Genomic DNA, 20,921 nt, shown 5'->3' with positions numbered 1-20,921 from the left:
CATATACAAGGTTACCCGTAGAAATCCACTGGTGGGTTTAGAATGACAAGTCAACAAGATTTTACAACTTTGGATGAAGGTGGGAAAGATTTCGAATCAGGTGTTTTGGACATTACATGCAACGGGATGCCAATTACCCAGATTTATGTTGGGTAATTGACATCCTCGTTTCACCAACATAACACAATAGTGTTATGTTGGTGAAACGAGGTGGCAGTTCAAAGATCGTATGGGGGAACACATGAATGCTATAAAATCTGCGGATTATGGGGAGTCCGCTGTAGCGGAACATTTTTGGGAGAAGCATCATCAGATCTCCCCGGACAAAGCTGTCATCGTTGACCATGCACATAGGTTTTGAGACCGCAAGTGGCTTGAGAGCTTGCGGATTTGTTCTTCCGAGAACAATACCATTAACAGAGACAGGGGAATTTGCATTCATCCCCTCTTTGAGGTGGTGATTCTCGGACGGGATGACCAGTTCCGCCTGGCATGCTCCCGAGCCATTTCCGGTTCCAGTATGCATGAAGAGAATACTGCCCATGCTCCTGTGGAACCACGTGCTGAGAGCTGTGAGCCTGCTGTTATTTAAGGATGTGTTGTACCATAAAAATCTTACTGTTGAGAAAGGAGGCGGATGCCTCTGAAAGCTTTTGGATTTTAGTGGTTTTAGTCTCGGTGTTTTAGTTTCATTATTTTATCGCTTTTATTTTCTCATGAATTCTTATATATTTTTATATTTATGGTAAATAGATTTTATTTTAATTCTACATTAATTTAAAGAAAAGTTTTGTTATTTTATTAGTTCTATGTATATTTTACAGTATTAAAGTAAATTAAAAGTAAATTATTTCAGCAACGGTTGGTGTATGTGTGTAATTTTTGTGAATATGAATTTTCCCAACCCCAGAGTAACATACCAATAATATTCTTCAACCCCTATTTGAAGAATATTATTGGTATGTTATTCTGGAATTAATGCTACCCATATTCTGCACCTTGCATTTAGTAACATGAAACTTTAATTGCCACTTCTCATCCTATCTGCCTAATTTTTCTAGATCATGTTGCATTAGAATATCCTGATTATTATCATTAACCACCCCGTACTAACCTTTGTATCATCTGGAAGCTCAGATATTAAGCTTGATATGTTTCATCAATACCATTATAAATATTGAAAATGACAGTGGGCTCAACACTGAATCCCGAGAGCCTCCACTAATAATATTAGTCCAAAAAGAACAGTATCCATTGACAACTGCTGCCTGTCTTCTCCCAATCAATCATGCTTTTATCCATATCAGCAATGTTCCTTTAATGCCACCCTGCTCAATTTGTATAGAAGTCTTTCATGTGGAAAGGTATTTAAAGCTTTGTTGAAATCTACGTACAGTAGAGCTTCAAATCCGAACGTCAGTAATTGGAAACATCAGTAATCCGAATGAGCCAGCATTTATTTATTTTTTATGTTGGTGCCATAAAATCATTACAGTGAGTGCCAGTTATTGTGATTGCATTTTTGAATTCCCATATTTTCAGATAAATGTGGATCTATAGTTCCCTTCCCTTCTCCCTAACTAGCAGTTTCCCTGACCCCTTAGGGTATCCTCAATGATACTGGCAAAAATCCTTGCACCACTGTTCTTCAAATGAATACCATCCCTACAAAATAGATTCCTTCTACATACAAATGTGGGCCACGCTGATAAAAAAAAATCCCCCCTCCCTCTAGTGCCTTGCAGATTCCCTCAAGTCTTGAATTAATCCACAAGGCTTTCAGCACGTAATCCCTCCTGTCGTGTCTGTGCAGAATTGCAGACAAACGGATGCACATTCTGACTTATCTCATGGCATTTTTTTTTTTTATCATAGTCCTATATTTATCGAATAGATGGTCAAGTCTTTACATTTAATATCGTTATTCCCCACATGAATAATAATTCTCTCTTTACTTCCCTTAAAATCTGACAATCTGTTGGTAACATCAATTTTTGCTTCTGGCAAACACTAGTTCCAAGCCTACCTATCTTTATTACAAAAAATTTTGCCCATTTGCCTGACAGTAGAGTCTCAGTAAAACTAGATCACCTTCGACCAGAGCAGTCTGTGCTTAGCTATTCTTTTCTGTGACCCGAATTGGGGGTGCCTCACTTGGTAGGTCAGGAGATACTTGAGTCCCTGATTAACTCCCAGTTACATTTTTTCATAGGGCAAGCACTTGTTTCTTCAGTGACTCAAATTTTTCTCGTAATGCACCAAGTTGTAATTTGAGATCAATGCACTCCTTACATTTGTTGCAAAGAAAGAATCGCCAGATGAGCTAGGTCTGTCCTAACAAAATATTGCAGAAATTAGTGAAGAAATTAAAGAAATTAAATTTAAGGTACCTTAGAATACATGCCACAGGCTGTACAAACGACGAAGTCAGGACTCACACCGGAAATACCTGCACGCATTTCTGTTTGAGTCACGATCCCCCTGGACTTTGTATTTTAAGTGGATCTTGTATCAACCATAATTTTTGTAAAATTTGAACTTTACAAAGATTACGAAATTTAAATTACAATATATTACAGAATTTATGTTAACAAAATATTGCAGAAATTAGTGTTGATAAAACATAAATCTCTAAAGAAATTAAATTTAAGCTACCGAACGAAAGTTACTAAATTCTGGCCAAAATATTGATAACAAAGGCTATGTGAATATTAAGCTATAGCTTTCCAAATACTGTACTTTACAAATTTAAATTTACACTATTTACCACAGAATTTAAATTAAAAGAGTATTACAGAAATTATACTGCTAACAAAACTTTTAACCACTCGTGAAATTAAATTTGAGCTATCCAACAAAATTCACTAAGTTCCCGCCAAAATATCGATAGCAAAGGCTATCTGAACATTAAGCTGTAGCTTTCCAAATATTTATCTAAATACAAAAATAAACTAACCTGCATGATTAAAGGAATTCAAACTATATATTAACTACAGTTTAGTGTATTAAAATAAAATTTAAAAAATCTCAGAATTATTTCAAAAACTAATTGCAATGAAGAGCTTGGGAAAAATGCAGCTACATGCTGTAGCCTTGATCCTGGATCTCAACCTTAACACAGTAATGTGTTTCAAATCTGTCAGATGTACAGTTAACTGTTGATCTGCTAAGAGAACAAAGGGTGAAGTGTAAATCATTTCTGGTATTGTAATTCCAAACATAAAAGACTGGTTATTTTCTAGCTCTTTAATTTCATAGATAAGATGGATTTTAGACAAATGAAGAGACTTGTTAGACTTGAAATTTTTGTAGATTATAAATTTTAGGAAATAAAGATGAATGAAGGTGGTTTTAAAAGAAGGACATAGAGGAAATGAATGAAAAGAAAGCAAAATTAGTTTGAGAAGTTTGGACTATGAATCAATGGTGGCAGGTTATAAACATGGTTTTTGGAAGAAGCTGGAGGAATTTTATATGCTAATTAGGATGAATATATCTGTAGAAAAGGCATATAACAAAATGTAAAGTGAATGCCCATGTGAAAAGGATTGGAATGAATTGATGTGACAGAGGCCATGGATATAACTGCTCTGTTTTGAATAGAGTTGAGGTTTGTGCACCCCTTTTTGAAAAAAAAATGTTATGTCAAGGGTAAAGTGGAAATCATTTTTGTTTAGATTAGAATGGTTTTGTTAGATATTACAGGAGTGAGTTTTACTGGAATTAAAGATAATTCAGTTATCTCTCCAAGAATAGCTATAATTCATCCATTATAAAATACAGTGGACCCCTGCTTTTCAATATTAAACCGTTCCAGAAACGCTGTTGTATCATGAAAATATCGTAATGTGAACTGAATAACACATTGTTTTTTGGTAATTCATTCCAAGACCTCGGAAGTTGAAATTTTTGCTATATAACTAAATCTCTCTAAAAGGTGATTTTTATAATGGAAATTGTATTAGTTTTTTATATAATACTGAATACTGTATTTCCGGTATATACCATGCGACTTTTTATTTGAAAAAAAAAAAGGTGCCATAAAATTGTGGAGAATCTTATACACTGAAATAAACATTAAAACATGCTACAGTACAAATTTCAAAAAGAAAAAAGATGAAAAAAATGCTGATGGTGCTACATTTTTACTTATTCCCCCCCCCCCCAAATGTTGTTTAAAATTATAAATATTAAAAAACAAGATTGGTAATTTTCATTTAATTTACACCAGAAAAGCTATTGCAATGATGGTGTGGTGATGAAGTTGAAGGAGAATCTTCTACCATCAAAATATCAGGACAACCTTCAGGATCTGATGTTCTTTATGATTGCTGACTCTTGCTATTTATTATATAAAAACTGTCCAAAGTAGTTTGTTTTTGGCACCTTCTCTGAAGGTTCTTGAAACACCTGATCTTCAAATTTGCAGGTCATCAATTCAGTAGTTTCAGTACTGGGTTTTTTCTTATTGTTCTCTTCACAATGTCCCATGCAGCAAACATGTAATTAATTTCGAGAATTTGCTACATCGTCATCCTTCTCATGTTCCTCATCTCCATTGTCATGCTTGCTCATCTGCTCTAATTCCTGAAGCTCCTCTGTTGTCAACTCCCTTCCATGGTCCTCAGTTAACTTCTCTGCATCAACATCAAGAGCCAAGGACTCACCAAAAGTGATAATTTCCTGCTCTAGAACACCTTCATCTTCAAATATTTCGAAATTATGGATGACCGAAGGCCACAAGTTCTTCCAGGCTGCATTGAGGTGCTGAGTAGAAATTTCATTTGAAGAATTCACAATGATATTTTAAAGTTGGCAATCACTTGCTGCTTCATCAGTTGAAGCATGGAGAGGGGGGTATTGAGTGGAAGAAATTTGACAATAAACAAAGCCAAATTGCTCCTCCAGAGATTGGGCAAGTTTGGGGATAATTGCCTGGAGCATTATCTAAAAAAGTAATAGTGATTTTAAAGGAAGTTAGTTCTTTTCTAAGTATCTTTTGACTGAAGGACCAAACACTTCAAATACCCATTCATTGAAGAGGTGTCTAGTCACTCAGACCTTGTTACACTGCGAGAAGATGTCCAACCTGCCTTTGATGACCTTTTGCTGTTTAAACATTCTTGGAGTTTGAGTGGTAAACCAACACTGGCTTAAGTTTAAAATCTCCAGAGGTGTTGGACCCCAATAGCAATGTAACCCTATCCTTCATAAGCTTATGCCCAGGCAACAAGGCGTCTTTTGTGATGTATGTTGACCGGGCATTCTTTTCCAAAAGAGGCCCATTTTGTCTGTATTAAAGACTTGTTGAGGAAGATAACCCTCCTTCTCAATGAGCTCTTGAAACTCCACCTTACAGTTTTCAGCTGCTTCCTGATCAGCACTGCAAGCCTCTCCGTGATTATTACACTTTTAATATCAGATATTTTCCTAAAACAGTAAAACAAATTTTTGTTGGATTTAAAGTCCCCATATCGTGTATTATTAGTTGAAGGTGTAAAGTCCAGGAACTTTGTTTTTCTTTTATCCACAGCAACAAAAGCTTTTCCATTTCTACAATCAGTTCTCTAATTTTTTTGGACTGTGTTAAATTCATCACTTACTTTAATTTTTTTAAGATTTTCTTTTTGTTTCACTATGGTAGAAGTGGTTGATGGGGAAAAAACCATATTCACACACCAATGAACTAATTTTAGCACTACATCATATTTTTTCATTATTTCTTGTTTAATTTTAATTGAAAATTTTCTTTTTACAACAAACTTTAGGGGCCATATTATCAGTTTACACAACATTTTACATACACAAATTCAATCCAGTAATTTATGTCAAGTAAGCACAACACAAAAAATCACTTCAACTAAAGTAAGCAAAAACAAAACACGTGGAAAACACATTTACAAATGCTGTTATTGTCTGAGAGGAAAGACCACGTGGTCCAGTCAGAGACAGTCGTAAGCCCATCGTAAAGTGAAATAGGTGCCAGTTAACACGATCACTGGTTAGTAGAATCAACCAATTTATAGAATAAAATTTCAAAAAACCAATTGAAATCGTTAAAATGCACCACACTTTCATCATTATCATATGTTGAATTATAAGAATGAATTTTGAACACCTTTGTGATATTTTTCTAAAGCACATCTCTGGAGATCATTATCATAAAACAAAAACAATTTGCAGTTTCTGGTTTATTGGGCTTTTCTGTTAGTGCAATCTATTATAAATGAGTAGTAAACTTGATCTTATTGCATTTATGATAATACTGATAGCTGGAATTCTGTGGGGTTTTACTTTATTGTGGTGAAATGTGTTTCCTTTTCCACGAAATCTTCAATCATAAAAAACATAAATTTTCGGAATCTTCTCTTCATTCCTACTTTTTAAGCTTCGTAAACTTGTTACTCCTTATCTCACTTGTGCGTATCATGTTAGTTAGTTTGTATGTGCCATGTTCCTTGGCATTGATTATCTTTTTTAATGTTTTTAATTTTACAACATAAAAAAAAAAAAAAAAAAAAAAAAAGTCGGTGAACAGAAATATTAGTTAGTATGCACATGTTACAGTACCCTAGTGTGACATTTTTTTCACTGTGGTTTAATTGAAATTAAGCTATACACATAAGCATAAATTTATTTTTTATTGCGTTTTAATTGAAATTAAGCTATGCACATAAGCATAAATTTATTTTTATTTTGCTAACCTGTGGAAAATATTCTTCTGATTTTCACGTATCATTTAATTTTGTTAATTGGTAAGGTAATAAAGTGTAAATTTGTGCTTTATATCTTTACTTTTATAGCCTATGGATAATATTCTTCCATTTTCATTTGTTAGAATCACTGTTTAATGGAATTAAAATTCAATTTGCAATCGTGGTGATCACAATGATTGGTGCTTACTACATATTGTATAGTGAATGGTATTTTATTATGGAGAATCCGTTGTAAAGTGATTTGATCATACAGTGAACCAGTTGTAAAGCAGGGGGTCCACTGTACTTTAAAAAAAAAAAAAAAACCATCCATACCATTAGTAGTATAGAAATTACTCAGCAGCACATTAAATAATACTGTTTTATGTGTAAAATACACAAAATAAAATTTTTCCCAAAAGTGAAATTTGTATTGTTATTATTATTTACATAGAATCATCATAGTTAAAAAATTAATGGGGTTCGAATTGCTTAAGTCATTACTTATGGTGTCACTAGAATGATTAGGAACTCTCAAAGTTTTTTTTTTTTTTTTTTTTTGTGTGTGCTTTGATTCAAGTTCTGCAGAATTTGCTAGAGACCAGTTAAAAATTGTAAGAATTTTAAATGATCTTTAACAGTGGGTTTTGGTTTAGGAAATTCACTGTTACACAGGGTCCTATGTGATTTTTAAAAAGCATTATCTAGCAAAATAAATGGATAAAAAAGACATTTTGCACTATTGTGTTGATTTAATGCAAGTTTATTAGCAACAAGTTGCATGGTAATTTAGATGTCCAATAGAGACTATGCACTTCCATGCTAGACTGTATTCTCACCACTGGCAATAATATATATATATAAATATAAATATATATATATATTAGCAAGAGGAAGAATCCCATCAGCATTCAGCTTGCTCAACCCATTCAAGGCCTTATACACCTCAATCAGATAGGACCAAGAGCCCAATTATATAAAAAGCACATACACTAAAAGTGCCAATTTCAGGAGTGCCTGTTTCATGTTTTTAAAGAACATGTAGATTCTTAGAATCCTATTTTCAGAAGTTATACCTGTTGATGTAGCCAATAAGAAATGTGGCATACCTTTGCATAAAAAAATATATATATATATATATATATATTTTTTTTTTTTTTTTAATTGGCACTTTTAGTGTATGTGCTTTTTATATAATTGGGTTCTTGGTCCTATCTGATTGAGGTGTATAAGGCCTTGAATGGGTTGAGCAAGCTGAATGCTGATGGGATTCTTCCTCTTGCTCAGATTAAGAATCTGAAGGGGCCATAGATTCAAATTGAAGAAAGAAAGTTGTAGAATAGATGTGCAGAAGTTTGCCTTTAGCCAGCGGGTAGTTGATTGGTGAAACAGACTTCCATCTTTTGTTGTGGAAGTTGATAGCCTAAATAAATTTAAGGCTGAGCTGGACAGGCATTTGGAACGAATAGAGGGGTGAAATGGGAGGGTTTTTTTTTTTTTTTTTTTTGCTGATGCTGCATAAGCTTGCTTTCTTGCATCGTATGCCTTTTTAAAATGCTAATGCTATCTTCTTGATATAACTAGTGATAATGAGTGCCAATTACCTATTTCTAGTCATATGCATTTTGTCTGCTGGAGGAATTACATCTAAGGATAAAGTTTTTTGTAAACAAGTGCTTTTGGATCTGAATGTCAGGCAGAGATGGTTTCTGGGTATAAAATTGGAGACTGTGGAAGGACTTATTTGATACCACCTAATAACATGTGTTGACTAATTTTTTGCACATAACAAAAAAGTGAGTGTACTGAAAGAATTGCCTATGCCTGTGGAAACAGTTATTCTGCATTGATGCTAAATCTTTTCATGGGTTCAAATATAATCTTGTCCTGCAAAAAATGGAGCATCCATTTGGGATTTAATTAGATATAAAAAGAACTTTGAGAGTCAGCCTTCACTTTGAAAACTGGGCAAGTAGTTTTAATGCTTACTTTTTAAAGTATGATTCTTTTTCAGACACCCTATACAGTTATGAGCAATATCACTACATGCCTTTGTATTGTACATCGTTATTTACTGATAGTACATTTCTTAGATTGATTTCTTCAGTAATGGCCATCCTGTTCCTTCTGCTGAAGAAAAAGCCCGATTCAGGCGTTCACTAGATAGTGCCACCAGTCTTGTGTTCCATCAGAAAACGGGTCTCCCATTGACATCCAGTCCAGTAAGTAAATTTTCCTGGAACTAAGGTTTTTATATGCTGTAAGTGAAAAGTAGTATCCTTAAATAATTTGATAGGCAACATATGCACATCTGCTTCTTGGATAGTCAAGATATTTAGGAAAGAATTTCTGCAAGCAATTAAAATAAAAAAGTAAAACCTACTTAACCCCATTGTGACCAGATTGGGTATGATAGACCTATTCATTTATATTCTTGTTTGCTCGTTACTCATTTTATGTAGGATTTAGTAACCCTGGAATCTTCCTACTCTTTCCTCCTTCTTGTTAATGTATTAATTAGTTGCCACTGGGTTTTGGTTTAGGAAATTCACTGTTACATTCAGTCCTATATGATTTTTAAAAGTCATTATCTAGCAAAATAAATGGATAAAAGAGGCACTTTACACTATTGTGTTAATTTAATGCAAGTTTATTAACAATGAGTTGCATAGTAATTTAGACATGTCTGATAGAAACCACACACACACAGAGGAAATTTTCAGGAATAACTACATTAAAATTATGTTACTAATGTAGATGTTTTGTAAAATATGAATTTCCTGGTTTACTTTGTCAGTTCCAAACATACTTGAAAACACACATAAAAGCAGAAACAATAAATAAGTGGAAACACAAACAAACTGAAGAAATGAGCACAAGTTAACAAGTATGTTATTCATTTTGAATAATGTGATTCTGCAAAGAGCTATGGGAATACAGGGCACACACTAAAATCCACAGGGCTGCTACATGTTGTAATTGTTGTTAATGATCCCTGTCCTGGTAACTTACAGCTGTTTGGACAGTACCAAAGTGTAGGTGAAAGTGGATATTCCTCATGCTTAATAAGAAGATGAAGAAATTTTGCTATTTCTCATGGCAGTATGACTGCATAGCCTGAGTGAAACATTTTGCGATGTGTTAGCTTTATTCGCAGAAGAAGACTGCTTGGCAGCTTGAAGAGCTTGTCAGTTATATTGTGCTGGACATGGAATTCAATGTCTGTGATGGCAGAGAGCTTGTGCTGAGACTCTGGTTTTGAAAACGTACCAGGTCATTGTGAATTAGAAGACTCTTGGACCTGTTGATGGAATTGAGGAGAACCAGAGCCCTAATGAAAAATGATTCTTTAAAAGGTTTCCTTAACCTCTGCCGGTTTCTGAAAAGTTGTAATTTCAAAGTTTCAACACTGTCTACCTTCAGCAGAACGTAGGGCCAGATCTGAGGTGAAAACCTTTCTGACTTGCATATTGCTTCTCTGTTCACTGATTCTTTTCAACATATTCCTTTGACTCTGTTCTACATAAACCCCCTTTTGCAAACCCCACACTTCATGTGATACACAGGATGTTTAATTTTGCTTTCTGATAAGTGGGTGTGGGAAGGTTTGAGAAGTTCCATATTTTTCTGGAAGCAGAAAATCTTGTTTTGACCTTGTTTCTGGCTAACTAAGAAGTCTTGTCACTTGTCCTAGGGATGAATTAGATTATGACCTGGGGGTGGTGGTGCAGGCAGATATGAAGTTCTCTGAGCAGTGCAGACGAGCTGCAAGAGTAGCTCATGGTGTATTGTCAATGATATATAGGAATTTTTCTAGCAGGGATAAAGAGGTGATTATTCCCTTGTATAAGGCAATGGTCAGGCCACACCTAGAGTACTGTATACAGGCCTGGAGGCCTCATTTCAGGAAGGATGTAGAGCTGCTGGAACGAGTACAGAGAAGGGCAACTAGATTGGTGAATGGGACAAAGGGGTTCTCTTACGAAGAAAGGCTTAAGTTTTGCAAATTACAGTGTCTGGAAACTAGGCACCAGCGGGGTGATCTGATAGAGGTGTACAAAGCCTTGAATGGTTTGAGCATGCTCAATGCTGATGGGATTCTTCCTCTAGCTCAGAAAAATCACCTGAGAGGGCATAAATTCAAATTGAGGAAAGACAGATGTAGGATAGATGTGCGGAAATTTGCCTTTAGCCAGCGGGTGGTTGGTGGGTGGAACAGACTTCCATCCCTTGTCGTGGAAGTTGATAGCCTAAATAAGTTTAAGGCTCAGCTGGACAGGTATTTCGAACGAACAGAGGGGTGAAGTGGAAGTGGTTATTTTTATTTATTTATGTTACTTTTTTTTTTTTTTTTTTTTTTTTTGGCTGATGCTGCATAAGCTTGCTTTCTTGCATCAAATGCCTCTACTAATGCTAATGCTAATGATGTGAAGTTTGTCTTCTGTGATAAGTGGTATTTTTGTGGTGAGATTACCATAGTTGTCAGGTGTTTGGCTCTTGAAGGTGGAAGCCACTATGCTTCTGATGATCGGTAATGGGTACCATTATGAATGACGTTGCTTATAATGTGAGCTAGCTCACCCTGGATGTCAAAGCAGATATGGAGGGACCAAAGGACCTGCATTTCAGGTAGGTTACCATCTTGGATGTGTTCCTACATTCCGTTGAAACTGGATATTATTGGTACTTTGAAAAAATTACAACACTTTTTAGAGATTGACACAGGTTGAGGAGACTTGTTAAAAAATTTTTCTTTATTAGAAAAATCCCCGATTCCCTCAGTAGGTGTCCCAAGTGCTTCTGATTAAAAGCAACTCAGTACATCTGTTTAAAAAAACAGAGTACATAGGCCCTTCCCCACATCCAGACAATAAAACCAACCGGATTTTCAAGCAGGATGAACACACTCGGGTGGATGGGATCTATCCAGTTATATTAAAAGAGGTGCCAAAGGAAGTAAGTAGACCCTTAGCCATAATTATGAGAGCTTCCTTGGACTCAGGGGAAGTCCCCATGGACTGGAGATATGCAAATGTATTTCCAATTCACAAAGGGGATCAAAGGGTGACACGAGTAATTATAGATCTGTTAGTTTAACTTCTGTTCCAAGGAAAATAATGGAGTCACTGGTTAAAGATGCATTGCAGGATCATTTAGACAAGACTGCAGTAATAATTGAGACACAGCATGGGTTTGTTAAGGGGAAAGTCTTGACTGACCAATTTGATTGTATACTATGATGTGGTCACAAAGGAGCTGGATGCAAAAAATAACTTTGATATCATATACTTTGATTTCAGAAAAGCTTTTGATACTGTTGCACATAGAAGACTACTGTACTAATGGGAGTAGTATAGCATACAGGGCAAGTTGCTACAATGGATAAAAGAATGGTTGAGTAGGAGAAGATAGAGTGGTAATCAATGGACACAGCTCTTTGTGTCCATTATTAGTTGTTGTGTCCCTCAGGGTTCAGTGTTGGGCCCATTGTTGTTTTGTATATTTATCAGTGATATTGATGAAGGTATATTAAGCTTAATGTCAAAGTTTGCATATGATACAAAGGTTGGCAGGACTGTTAATAACAGTAATGACAGTATGCTGCTGCATCAGTATCTGGAAAAGTTGGGTAGATCAGCTGAGAAGTGGCAACTGAAGTTTAACATTGACAAATGCGAAGTACTGCATATGGGTAGCAGTAACCCCAGAGAAATGTACCAGCTATGTAGAATGAAAGAGACCTGGGGGTAATTGTGCAGTCAGATATAAAGTTTTCTGGCAGACAAGCTGCCAGAGGGGTCTTGTCAATGATGTACAGGAATTTCCCAAGCAGGGATAAGAAGGTGATTATCCCCTAAGGCAATGGTCAGGCCACACCTTGAGTACTGCGTACAGGTCTGGAAGCCTCGTTTTAGGAAGGATGTAGAGTTGCTAGAACGAGTACAGCAACTCTGCATCCCTTTGTTCCCCTCACCAGTCTTGTTGCCCTACAGAGAAGGGCAATAAGACTGGTGAGGGTAACAAAGGGGTGCTCGTACAAAGAAAGGCTTAAGTTCTGCAAATTGCAACATCCAGAGACTAAGCACTTGTGAGGCGATCTGATTGAGGTGTATAAGGCCTTGAATGGATTGAGCCGGCTCAATGCTCATAGGATTGTTCCTCTTGCTCAGATTACAAACCTGAGGAGGCATAAACTGGAATTGAGGAAAGACAGTTGTCGAATAGAAGTGCAGAAATTTGCCTGTAGCCAGCAGATAGTTGATTGTTCGAACAAACTTCCATCTGTCGTCGTAGAAGTTGATAGCTTAAATAAATTCAAGGCAGAACTAGACAAACATTTGGAATGAATTGATGGGTGAAATAGGAAGGGTTTTTTTTTTTTTTTTGGCTGATGCTGTATATGCTTGCTTTCTTTCATTGTATGCCTCTACTAATGCTAACTGCTATTATTTAATAATTCAGCTTTTATCTTATCGATATCCTAAAACAGAATCATATATGTTTATTTTCCATATTCTTTATGTTGAAGCCATTTTGTTCCAGGATTTGATAAGAAAGAAATGGTAATCCTACAAATGGTGGTGTGTGTTTTGACCTTAATGATGCAAATGTAATGGAACTGATATTTTCAGGTGAAGAAATTAGTGTGAATGAACTCATTAATACTCGATTGTGTTAACGGTGTTTCTTCATTATAAGCATATCAGTTCCATAACAGTCATTGTCATTCACTCGTTTCTTGATCATGACTGCTGAAGAGCAGGAAGAAGAGTAAGAGGTTGTGCTTCGTGGCAGTGAAGGGATGCAACTTTTTTTTTATTTTCTCTCTCAAATGCTGAAAAACTTGCGCAGGAAGCAATATGATATCGATATGATTGATAAGATAGGACAGAAGCCTGCAGTTTAAGTGTGGATTAGATAGTTTTACTGTGAGAAGATTTATGCCAAAAACAAAAAAAAAAAAGACTGCTTTATTACAAATCTTAAAGCCTTCCTCCTCCATTCCCATTGCACCTAGATCTTCCATTCATCTTCCTCCTGGGACTTCTAGCCTTTAGCATTTGTATAGGCATATGATGCAAGAAAACCAGCTTATGCAGCCTCAGCCAAAAAAAAAAAAAAAAAAACCGCTCCCATTTCACCCCTCCATTTGTTCCAAATACCTGTTCATCTCAGCCTTAAATTTACTTAGGCTATCAACAACAAAGGATGGAAGTCTGTTCCACCAACCAACTACCCGCTGGCTAAAGGCAAACTTCCACACATCTATCCTATATCTGTCTTTTCTTAATTTCAATTTATGTCCTCTCAGGTGATTATTCTGAGTAAGAGGAAGAATCCCATCAGCATTGAGCATGCTCAAACCATTCAAGGCTTTATACACCTCAATCAGATCACCTTGAGGTGCCTAGTCCCAGACAAATTTACAGTGTCTGTAATTTTGCAAATTACAGACACTAATTTGCAAAATTTAAGCTCTTTCTTCGTAAGAGCAACCCTTTGTTCTATTCCCTAATCTTGTTGCCCTTCTCTGTACTCGTTCCAGCAGCTCTACATCCTTCTTTAAATGAGGCCTCCAGACCTGTATACCGTAATCAGGTGTGGCCTGACTATCCCCTTATACAAGGGGATAATCACCTCCTTATCCCTGCTAGAATCATGCTCAGTGCTACTGAGGGCTTGATGGGTTTCTCTTTTTTAATCCTCCAAGGGCATTAACCCTGTTCTTCAAAGCCTTCATACAAAGGGTACTAGGAAAGTTTTGCAATATGACGCAACAATGAATCACAGGAAGCTGCTTGTTGCTGCATGTTGAGACATGTTCATACGTGCATAGTAGCCGCCGCGCCAAGTCGATGGGCTCAGTTATTCATTAGTAGTGAGAGTGTAAAGTGCTTGCGATGGCATCGTGGTCACGAAATGAGATAAGGACAGTTTTTCGGTATAGTTTCGTGCGTGGTTTAACCATAGACCAGTGCTTAGAAGAAATGACTCTTGCACTAGATGATGATTGTCCACATCGTACAACGATATTCAGGTGGTATAGAGAATTCCAAAGGGGAAATTTCACTCTGGAGGATTCTGAGAGGCCGGGAAGGCCACGAACGTCAGTTACGGAGGAAAACGTTACTGCTGTGAGGAAAATGCTTGACGAAAACAGGTGAGTGACCTACCAACAGATAGAGGATACTTTGGGCCTAAATGCACCAGCAATTCGTTCGATTCTGCAAGATCATTTGCACGTGAAGAAACTTTGTTCTCTCTGGGTGCCGCATCAACTGACTGAAGAGCAGATGACACGACGTGTGACTTGGTGCCGGGAGATGTTAAAAAAGTTTGATAAGGGACAATCTCGGTATGTGAACAACATTGTGACAGGTGACGAGACTTGGCTGTACTATTACGATCTGCCGACCAAGGCTCAAAACAAAGTTTGGGTCTTTGATGATGACGACACACCCGTAATTGTCAGAAAATCCCGATCTGTAAAGAAGAAAATGATAGCTGTATTTTTCAAATCGAGTGGAATTGTGGAACGTGTCGTTTTGGACACGCAGAAGACAGTCACAGCTAAGTGGTATACTGAACAATGCCTGCCTAAAGTCATTGGATCTATGAAGAACCTGCGGCCAAAGTCAAGAATGGACACCTGGTACCTCCATCACGAAAATGCTCCAGCTCACCGCGCCAAAGCCTGCACCGAATATTTGACCACGACAGGACTGAAACTTCTCGAGCACCCTCCCTACAGTCCAGACGTTGCTCCCTGCGACTTTGCACTGTTCCCGCATGTGAAAATGAAGCTAAAAGGGAGGCGGTTTTCCAGTGATGAGGACCTTCTACGGGCTTGGGACAACGAGTGTGCTTTACTCCCTAGTGAAACTTGGCAGAACTGGTTTAAAGATTGGTTTCGGAGGATGGAGAGGTGTATTGAATGTAGAAGAAATTACTTTGAAAAAAATTAAATAAACAAAGCTGTATTGCAAAACTTTCCTAGTACCCTTTGTATAAGCCCATCATAATGCTGAATTTGTGCTTAATCTCCTAATGCTCTTTGAAATAAACAAAGGTATCCCTATGGTTGCCATGTTCTGCTAAATGTAGCTTCACTAAAAGAGAGTAAGTAGCATACATAATATAGTCATTATTCATACATCATCATCATCAGCCATTTTCAATCCACTGCAGGATGAAGGCCTCTCCAGCAACTTTCCAGTTCCTTCTGTTTTGAGCACTGGCCATCCATTTACTACCCACAAACTCATGAATTTCATCTATCCATCTCCGCCTTTGTCTTCCAGGTTTTCTTCTAGCTCCTCTTGGATACCATTCTGTTATTTTCTTAGTCCATCTGTCATCATGTCTTCGAGCTATGTGTCCTGCCCAAGACCATTTTAGTTCTTTAGTTTTGATCAGAATGTCCTTTACTTGAGTTTGTTGCCTAATCCATGTGTTTCTCTTCTTATCTAACAGTCTGATTCCCAATATGATTCGTTCCATTCTTCGCTGTGTAGTTCTCAGCTTCTCTTCCATTCTTTTGGTGAGTGCCCAAGTTTCACTTCCATAAGTCATGGTGGGGAGTATACACTGATTCATTATTTTACGTTTCAGACAAACTGGGATATTGCTCTTCAGTATGTGACTATATTTCCTGAATGCTATCCATCCAAAATTTATTCTTCTCTTGACTTCCAGCCACTTATCATTATTACAGCTAATGACTTGTCTCAGATAAGTATATGACTCCACCTTTTCAATTACTGCTCCTTCAATCATTATTTCCCTTTCCGTGGCATACTTGTTCATCATTACTTTTGTTTTAGCCATATTCATCTTTAGTCCAAAATCCTTACTAGCTGTGCATAACTGATTAAGATTTTCCTCTAATTCGTTGGGATCGTGGCTAATGACCACAATGTCATCTGCAAATCGTAAATGGTTTAGGTACTCTCCGTTCACATTGACTCCTTTCTGCGACCAGTCTAATCTTCTGAAAGCTTCCTCAAGGGCAGCAGTAAACAGCTTCGGAGATATTGTGTCTCCTTGTCGAACTCCTTTCTCAATTTTAAATTTCCTACTGTCTTTGTCTAGTCTAATAAAGGAGGTAGCACTCTCATATATTTTCTTCAAAATCATAATATATGGGGTATACATATTATTCATACATATGCCACTAACAGTTCTCCCCAATCCAATGCATTCTCGCTACAGTTTGAGATCTTCACTTGTAGCTGGGGCATGATTGCCTATATTCTTACTATATATTGTTATCAATACTGTAACAATGGCAGCAGAAGTCGAATTTGGATTTTTTTTTTTTTAAGGCAACTTTGAAGGTCACGTAAATAACATTCACCATCTTAATCAGCTAAACACAAATAATAAATAGTGGAATATGATTTTATCACTCAAATTGTCTTAGAAACTAAATACAGCCAATACTTCGCATAGAACTGATAATTGGTACTGAAACTATTCCTTGTTATGTGAAACCGTGCTGATTGAGGTATAATTACAATGGGTTTTAATTGAATGCATACCAGAGAAAAAGTCTATTAACAATTTGCACTTGATAGCCAATTAAAAGGATTTGAAACTTTAAAAAAAATTGCAAAAATTTTATTAATGAAAAGTTAACATCATGAGAGATGAGAAAAGTGCTTTAAAAAACCAGTTGTTTATTTAGATATTTCAATAATGAAGTCTTGTGAAGCTATCTCTTCTTTTTCTTGGCATACAAGTCTTTGTAGCATCGAATCCTAACTTGTAAAATTTGCCGTATCTTGATGCTACATTCAACATTCGGATCTTCATTCGTAATCGCCTTGCAGGCCATGTCAACCCCCCAAAAAACTTTCTCCAGTTCTTCTGTTGAAAATTGTTTTGGTGGCACTTCAGTGTTATCCACTTCAGAATTATTTTCCTCTTCTGCATATGCAGTTTGCTTGTCAATTTCAAGGAGAGTTGCATCATCTAAGTCGCATGTGAGCCAATGCAGTCACGTACATTGGCAGTGTCCAAAGTTTCCAATCCCAAGTCTTTTCCGACCTTCACAATGTCTTTGGCAATTATCTGAACTTGCGATTCAAAACCAGTGAAATCATTTACCAAATAGGGCAAAACGTTCTACCAAACAGAATGCATGTTGTTGGCAGTGATTTCTAGCCAAAATGCAGATATATTTTCGATCATATGTAAAGGGGTAAAAAATAAATTTTGAAATGAAAAGTTTGAAAAACTATCATGTCATCTCATCAGGATGGAATTAAGAATACTGAACACTGTTGCACGTTGCAGCTGACTGCCTGAAAGGAGATATTGTCACATGTGCATGGTAGACAACAGAGTTAGCACCACAGCATATATGTACCATACCTAGGGTACGACAATGCAGCATATATGTATAGTACCTGTCTAGGCTATTGAATGAGTTTTAATATGTACAGTAAATTTTCGACTTAAACTTAATTGAAAACCATGTTATAGTGAAACCCATGCTGTTTGAAGCCGTGCTAAGTGGGGTATTGCTGTATGTAACTACTGTGCTATACTGCAAACTAGTATTGGATATCTTGCAAAATGAATGATTTTATAAATTATAAATATTTATTAACCATGATATACATTCCTGGTCACATGACTAATTTTAAACAAATGTTAACAAGAAAACAATTTTTAAGCTGTAAAGAAAATGCCTCTTAGCAGCTTCCAGAAAATTGTCTTATGCAAAATGATGTAATAAGGACCCTTGTGTATTTATTTAATTTTTGTTTGTTTATTCTCTTTTTTGCTAATGAACCCTTCAAGCACACTGCCATAGCTGAGTGGTCAAGCAAAAGTGTACATAAGTACATGTGCCCTGTGTGAGCATGGTTCAAGCTCATGTGACTACTAAATATGGCAATGTTCCTGTGTCCTCTTTATCTTGTGAACTCCTGACTTTATGTGGTCATTCTGGAGTATAAACAAAGTTTATTTACGTTTATATATATATATACACACACAGGGTGATTCACTACCAGTGCGACAAACGTGCAGGAGGTGTAGGGGGGGCACAAAGACGAATCGGAATCACATAGCAGCCAGGGTCCGAAATGCCTTCGTCATGCGGTAGAGGACGTTGAACGGGAGGTCGCGTGAACAGCGATCCCGCTGGAAGTCAGCATTTGCGAACCGTTTCTGTTGAAGAAACCAAGTAGCAAAAGTCCTCCGGAGTGGATAATCCGCAGGCTCCAATGATTGGACATGTTGCAGATGGTATAAACTCATTTGGTTTGTTGACAGTATTTTCCATACAGTGGATTGGGAAATACCCAATCGTTGGCCTATCGCTTGAGTACTCGGATTGCCTTCTGCAAGATGTAGGACATTCTCCTCATTGTCTGGCGTCCTCGTCGTTCGCTCTCGATTCATGGTACCTCTCGTGCAACAACCAGTCTCACGTAACCTTCTGTGCACACGTGCGAAAATCGTATGATGAGGAGCATGCCTGTGCGGGAAACGTTCCTGGTACAAGCGCAGAGCGGCGCGCCCATTACAGTCTGCAGCTCCATACGTGAGGTGTATGTTGGCCAGTTCAATGTTTGAATACCCGTCCATCCTACTGCCTCAGGAACCGGTTCACAAATGCTGACTTCCAGCGGGATCGCTGTTCACGTGACCTTCCCGTTCAACGTCCTCTACCGCATGACGAAGGCATTTCGGACCCTGCAATGCTATGTGATTCCGATTCGTCTTTGTGCCCCCTACACCTCCTACAAGTTTGTTGCACTGGTAGTGAAACACCCTGTGTATATATATATATATATATATATATATATATATATATATATATATATATATGTATTGACATTTCTAAGTATGGGTAGTTTCCACCCTTATTTCATGTCTGGTATACAGCAAGTGGAAGGTGAAATTAGGTAAGTACTTAGGACGGCAATAGCCACTCCTGCTCTCGTATTGCACTAACAGCTTAGAGCCGAGGTTCCCAAACTTTCTCGGTTCACAGCACCCTTAGTGTCCCAGTAATTTTTTTGTGGCACCCCCAGGCCAAAAGAAATACCTAACACTGGTTTTTGACCTTTTAATATATATACCTATATAATATTTTTTTCTTTATATAGAGGTACTAAATAAAGATCAATTATAGATCACCACAAAATTAAAAAGATATGGTACAATGGATACCATACACTTTTTTATAATGAAATAAATATACAAATAAAAAAACAAAACAAATAATAATAATTTTAAGTAACTTAAAACCCAAATTACACAACACCCCTAGAATGTTGTTGCGGCACCCCGGTTGAAAACCACTGGCTTATTAGAGTGTTGAAAAGATTTAAGGAGAAGGATTGCAAATAGAATATGATTGCAGAAAAAATGTTAGGTGCAAGTTACCACCCGTCATTAGTAATGGCCCTGGATTAGCTAGGTATTCGTAATTTGGTAAGGGTTATCTTTGTCTCTTTGTGTATCCAGAATTTTTTATATGTCTACTTTTTATTTTGAAAAGACTATCAATTATAATAGCCTCACTAGCCTTAAGAGCTCAATTTTTTGCAATTTAAAATATTATTAACCATAGATTTTACATTCTGAATAGTATTTACCATAATTGTCTTATTCGCTTTACAAACTAAATTTTAACTTTTAACAAATATTAACCATCAATTTTATGTTCTAAATAGTTTTTACTATAATAGTCTCCCTAGCATTAAGAACTGAATTTTTATTAAAATCTAAAATTTAAAATATTCACTTAAGTTTTTTTATAACTAAAGTTTTTTTTTTTTTTTTTTTTTTTTTTTTATAATAGACTTACTAGTTATAAGAACTCCATATTTATTTTAATACAATTTACTTTCTGAATAGTTTTTATTCCGAGATTTACAAGCTTTAAGAATTCATTTTAATTTATCAATATTAACTAACAAATTTGTTTTCTGAGTATTCTCTCTAGCTTTAAGGATTCAATTTTATATATGTTAAATTTAAAGTTTAAAAAATTAACCATTATACTTACTTTCTGAGGCATTTTACAATTAAATAGGCTCACTGGCCTTAATAACTGAATTTTAAATTTAATACTAACGATTCAACTTACGTTTATAAAGGTTTTACATAAGCATTAAAAATTAGAAATTATTAGGTAACTGGCAGATATATGTTAAACGTATCTCTTGAGGATGCTACACCGTTTCACTATTTCAGTATGTGCTG

General features: G+C 36.4%; 1 protein-coding gene across 1 annotated transcript in view; it reads left to right on the top strand.

Moving 5' to 3' along the window:
- Positions 1 to 20,921, top strand: part of atos (atos homolog atossa) — a 370,092-nt gene that overhangs the window by 252,462 nt on the left and 96,709 nt on the right. The window contains exon 6 of the mRNA XM_090369459.1: positions 8,789 to 8,917. Coding sequence (XP_090225585.1) covers positions 8,789 to 8,917 — 129 coding nt within the window. The remainder of the gene's footprint in view (positions 1 to 8,788; positions 8,918 to 20,921) is intronic.

The sequence above is a fragment of the Mastigoproctus giganteus genome, chromosome 3, assembly GCF_048544385.1.
Source record: "Mastigoproctus giganteus isolate SK-2022 chromosome 3, ASM4854438v1, whole genome shotgun sequence".
Classification (NCBI taxonomy): domain Eukaryota; kingdom Metazoa; phylum Arthropoda; class Arachnida; order Uropygi; family Thelyphonidae; genus Mastigoproctus; species Mastigoproctus giganteus.
Note: the sequence above shows the minus strand (reverse complement) of the source record. Positions and strands in the feature narration are given on the sequence as shown.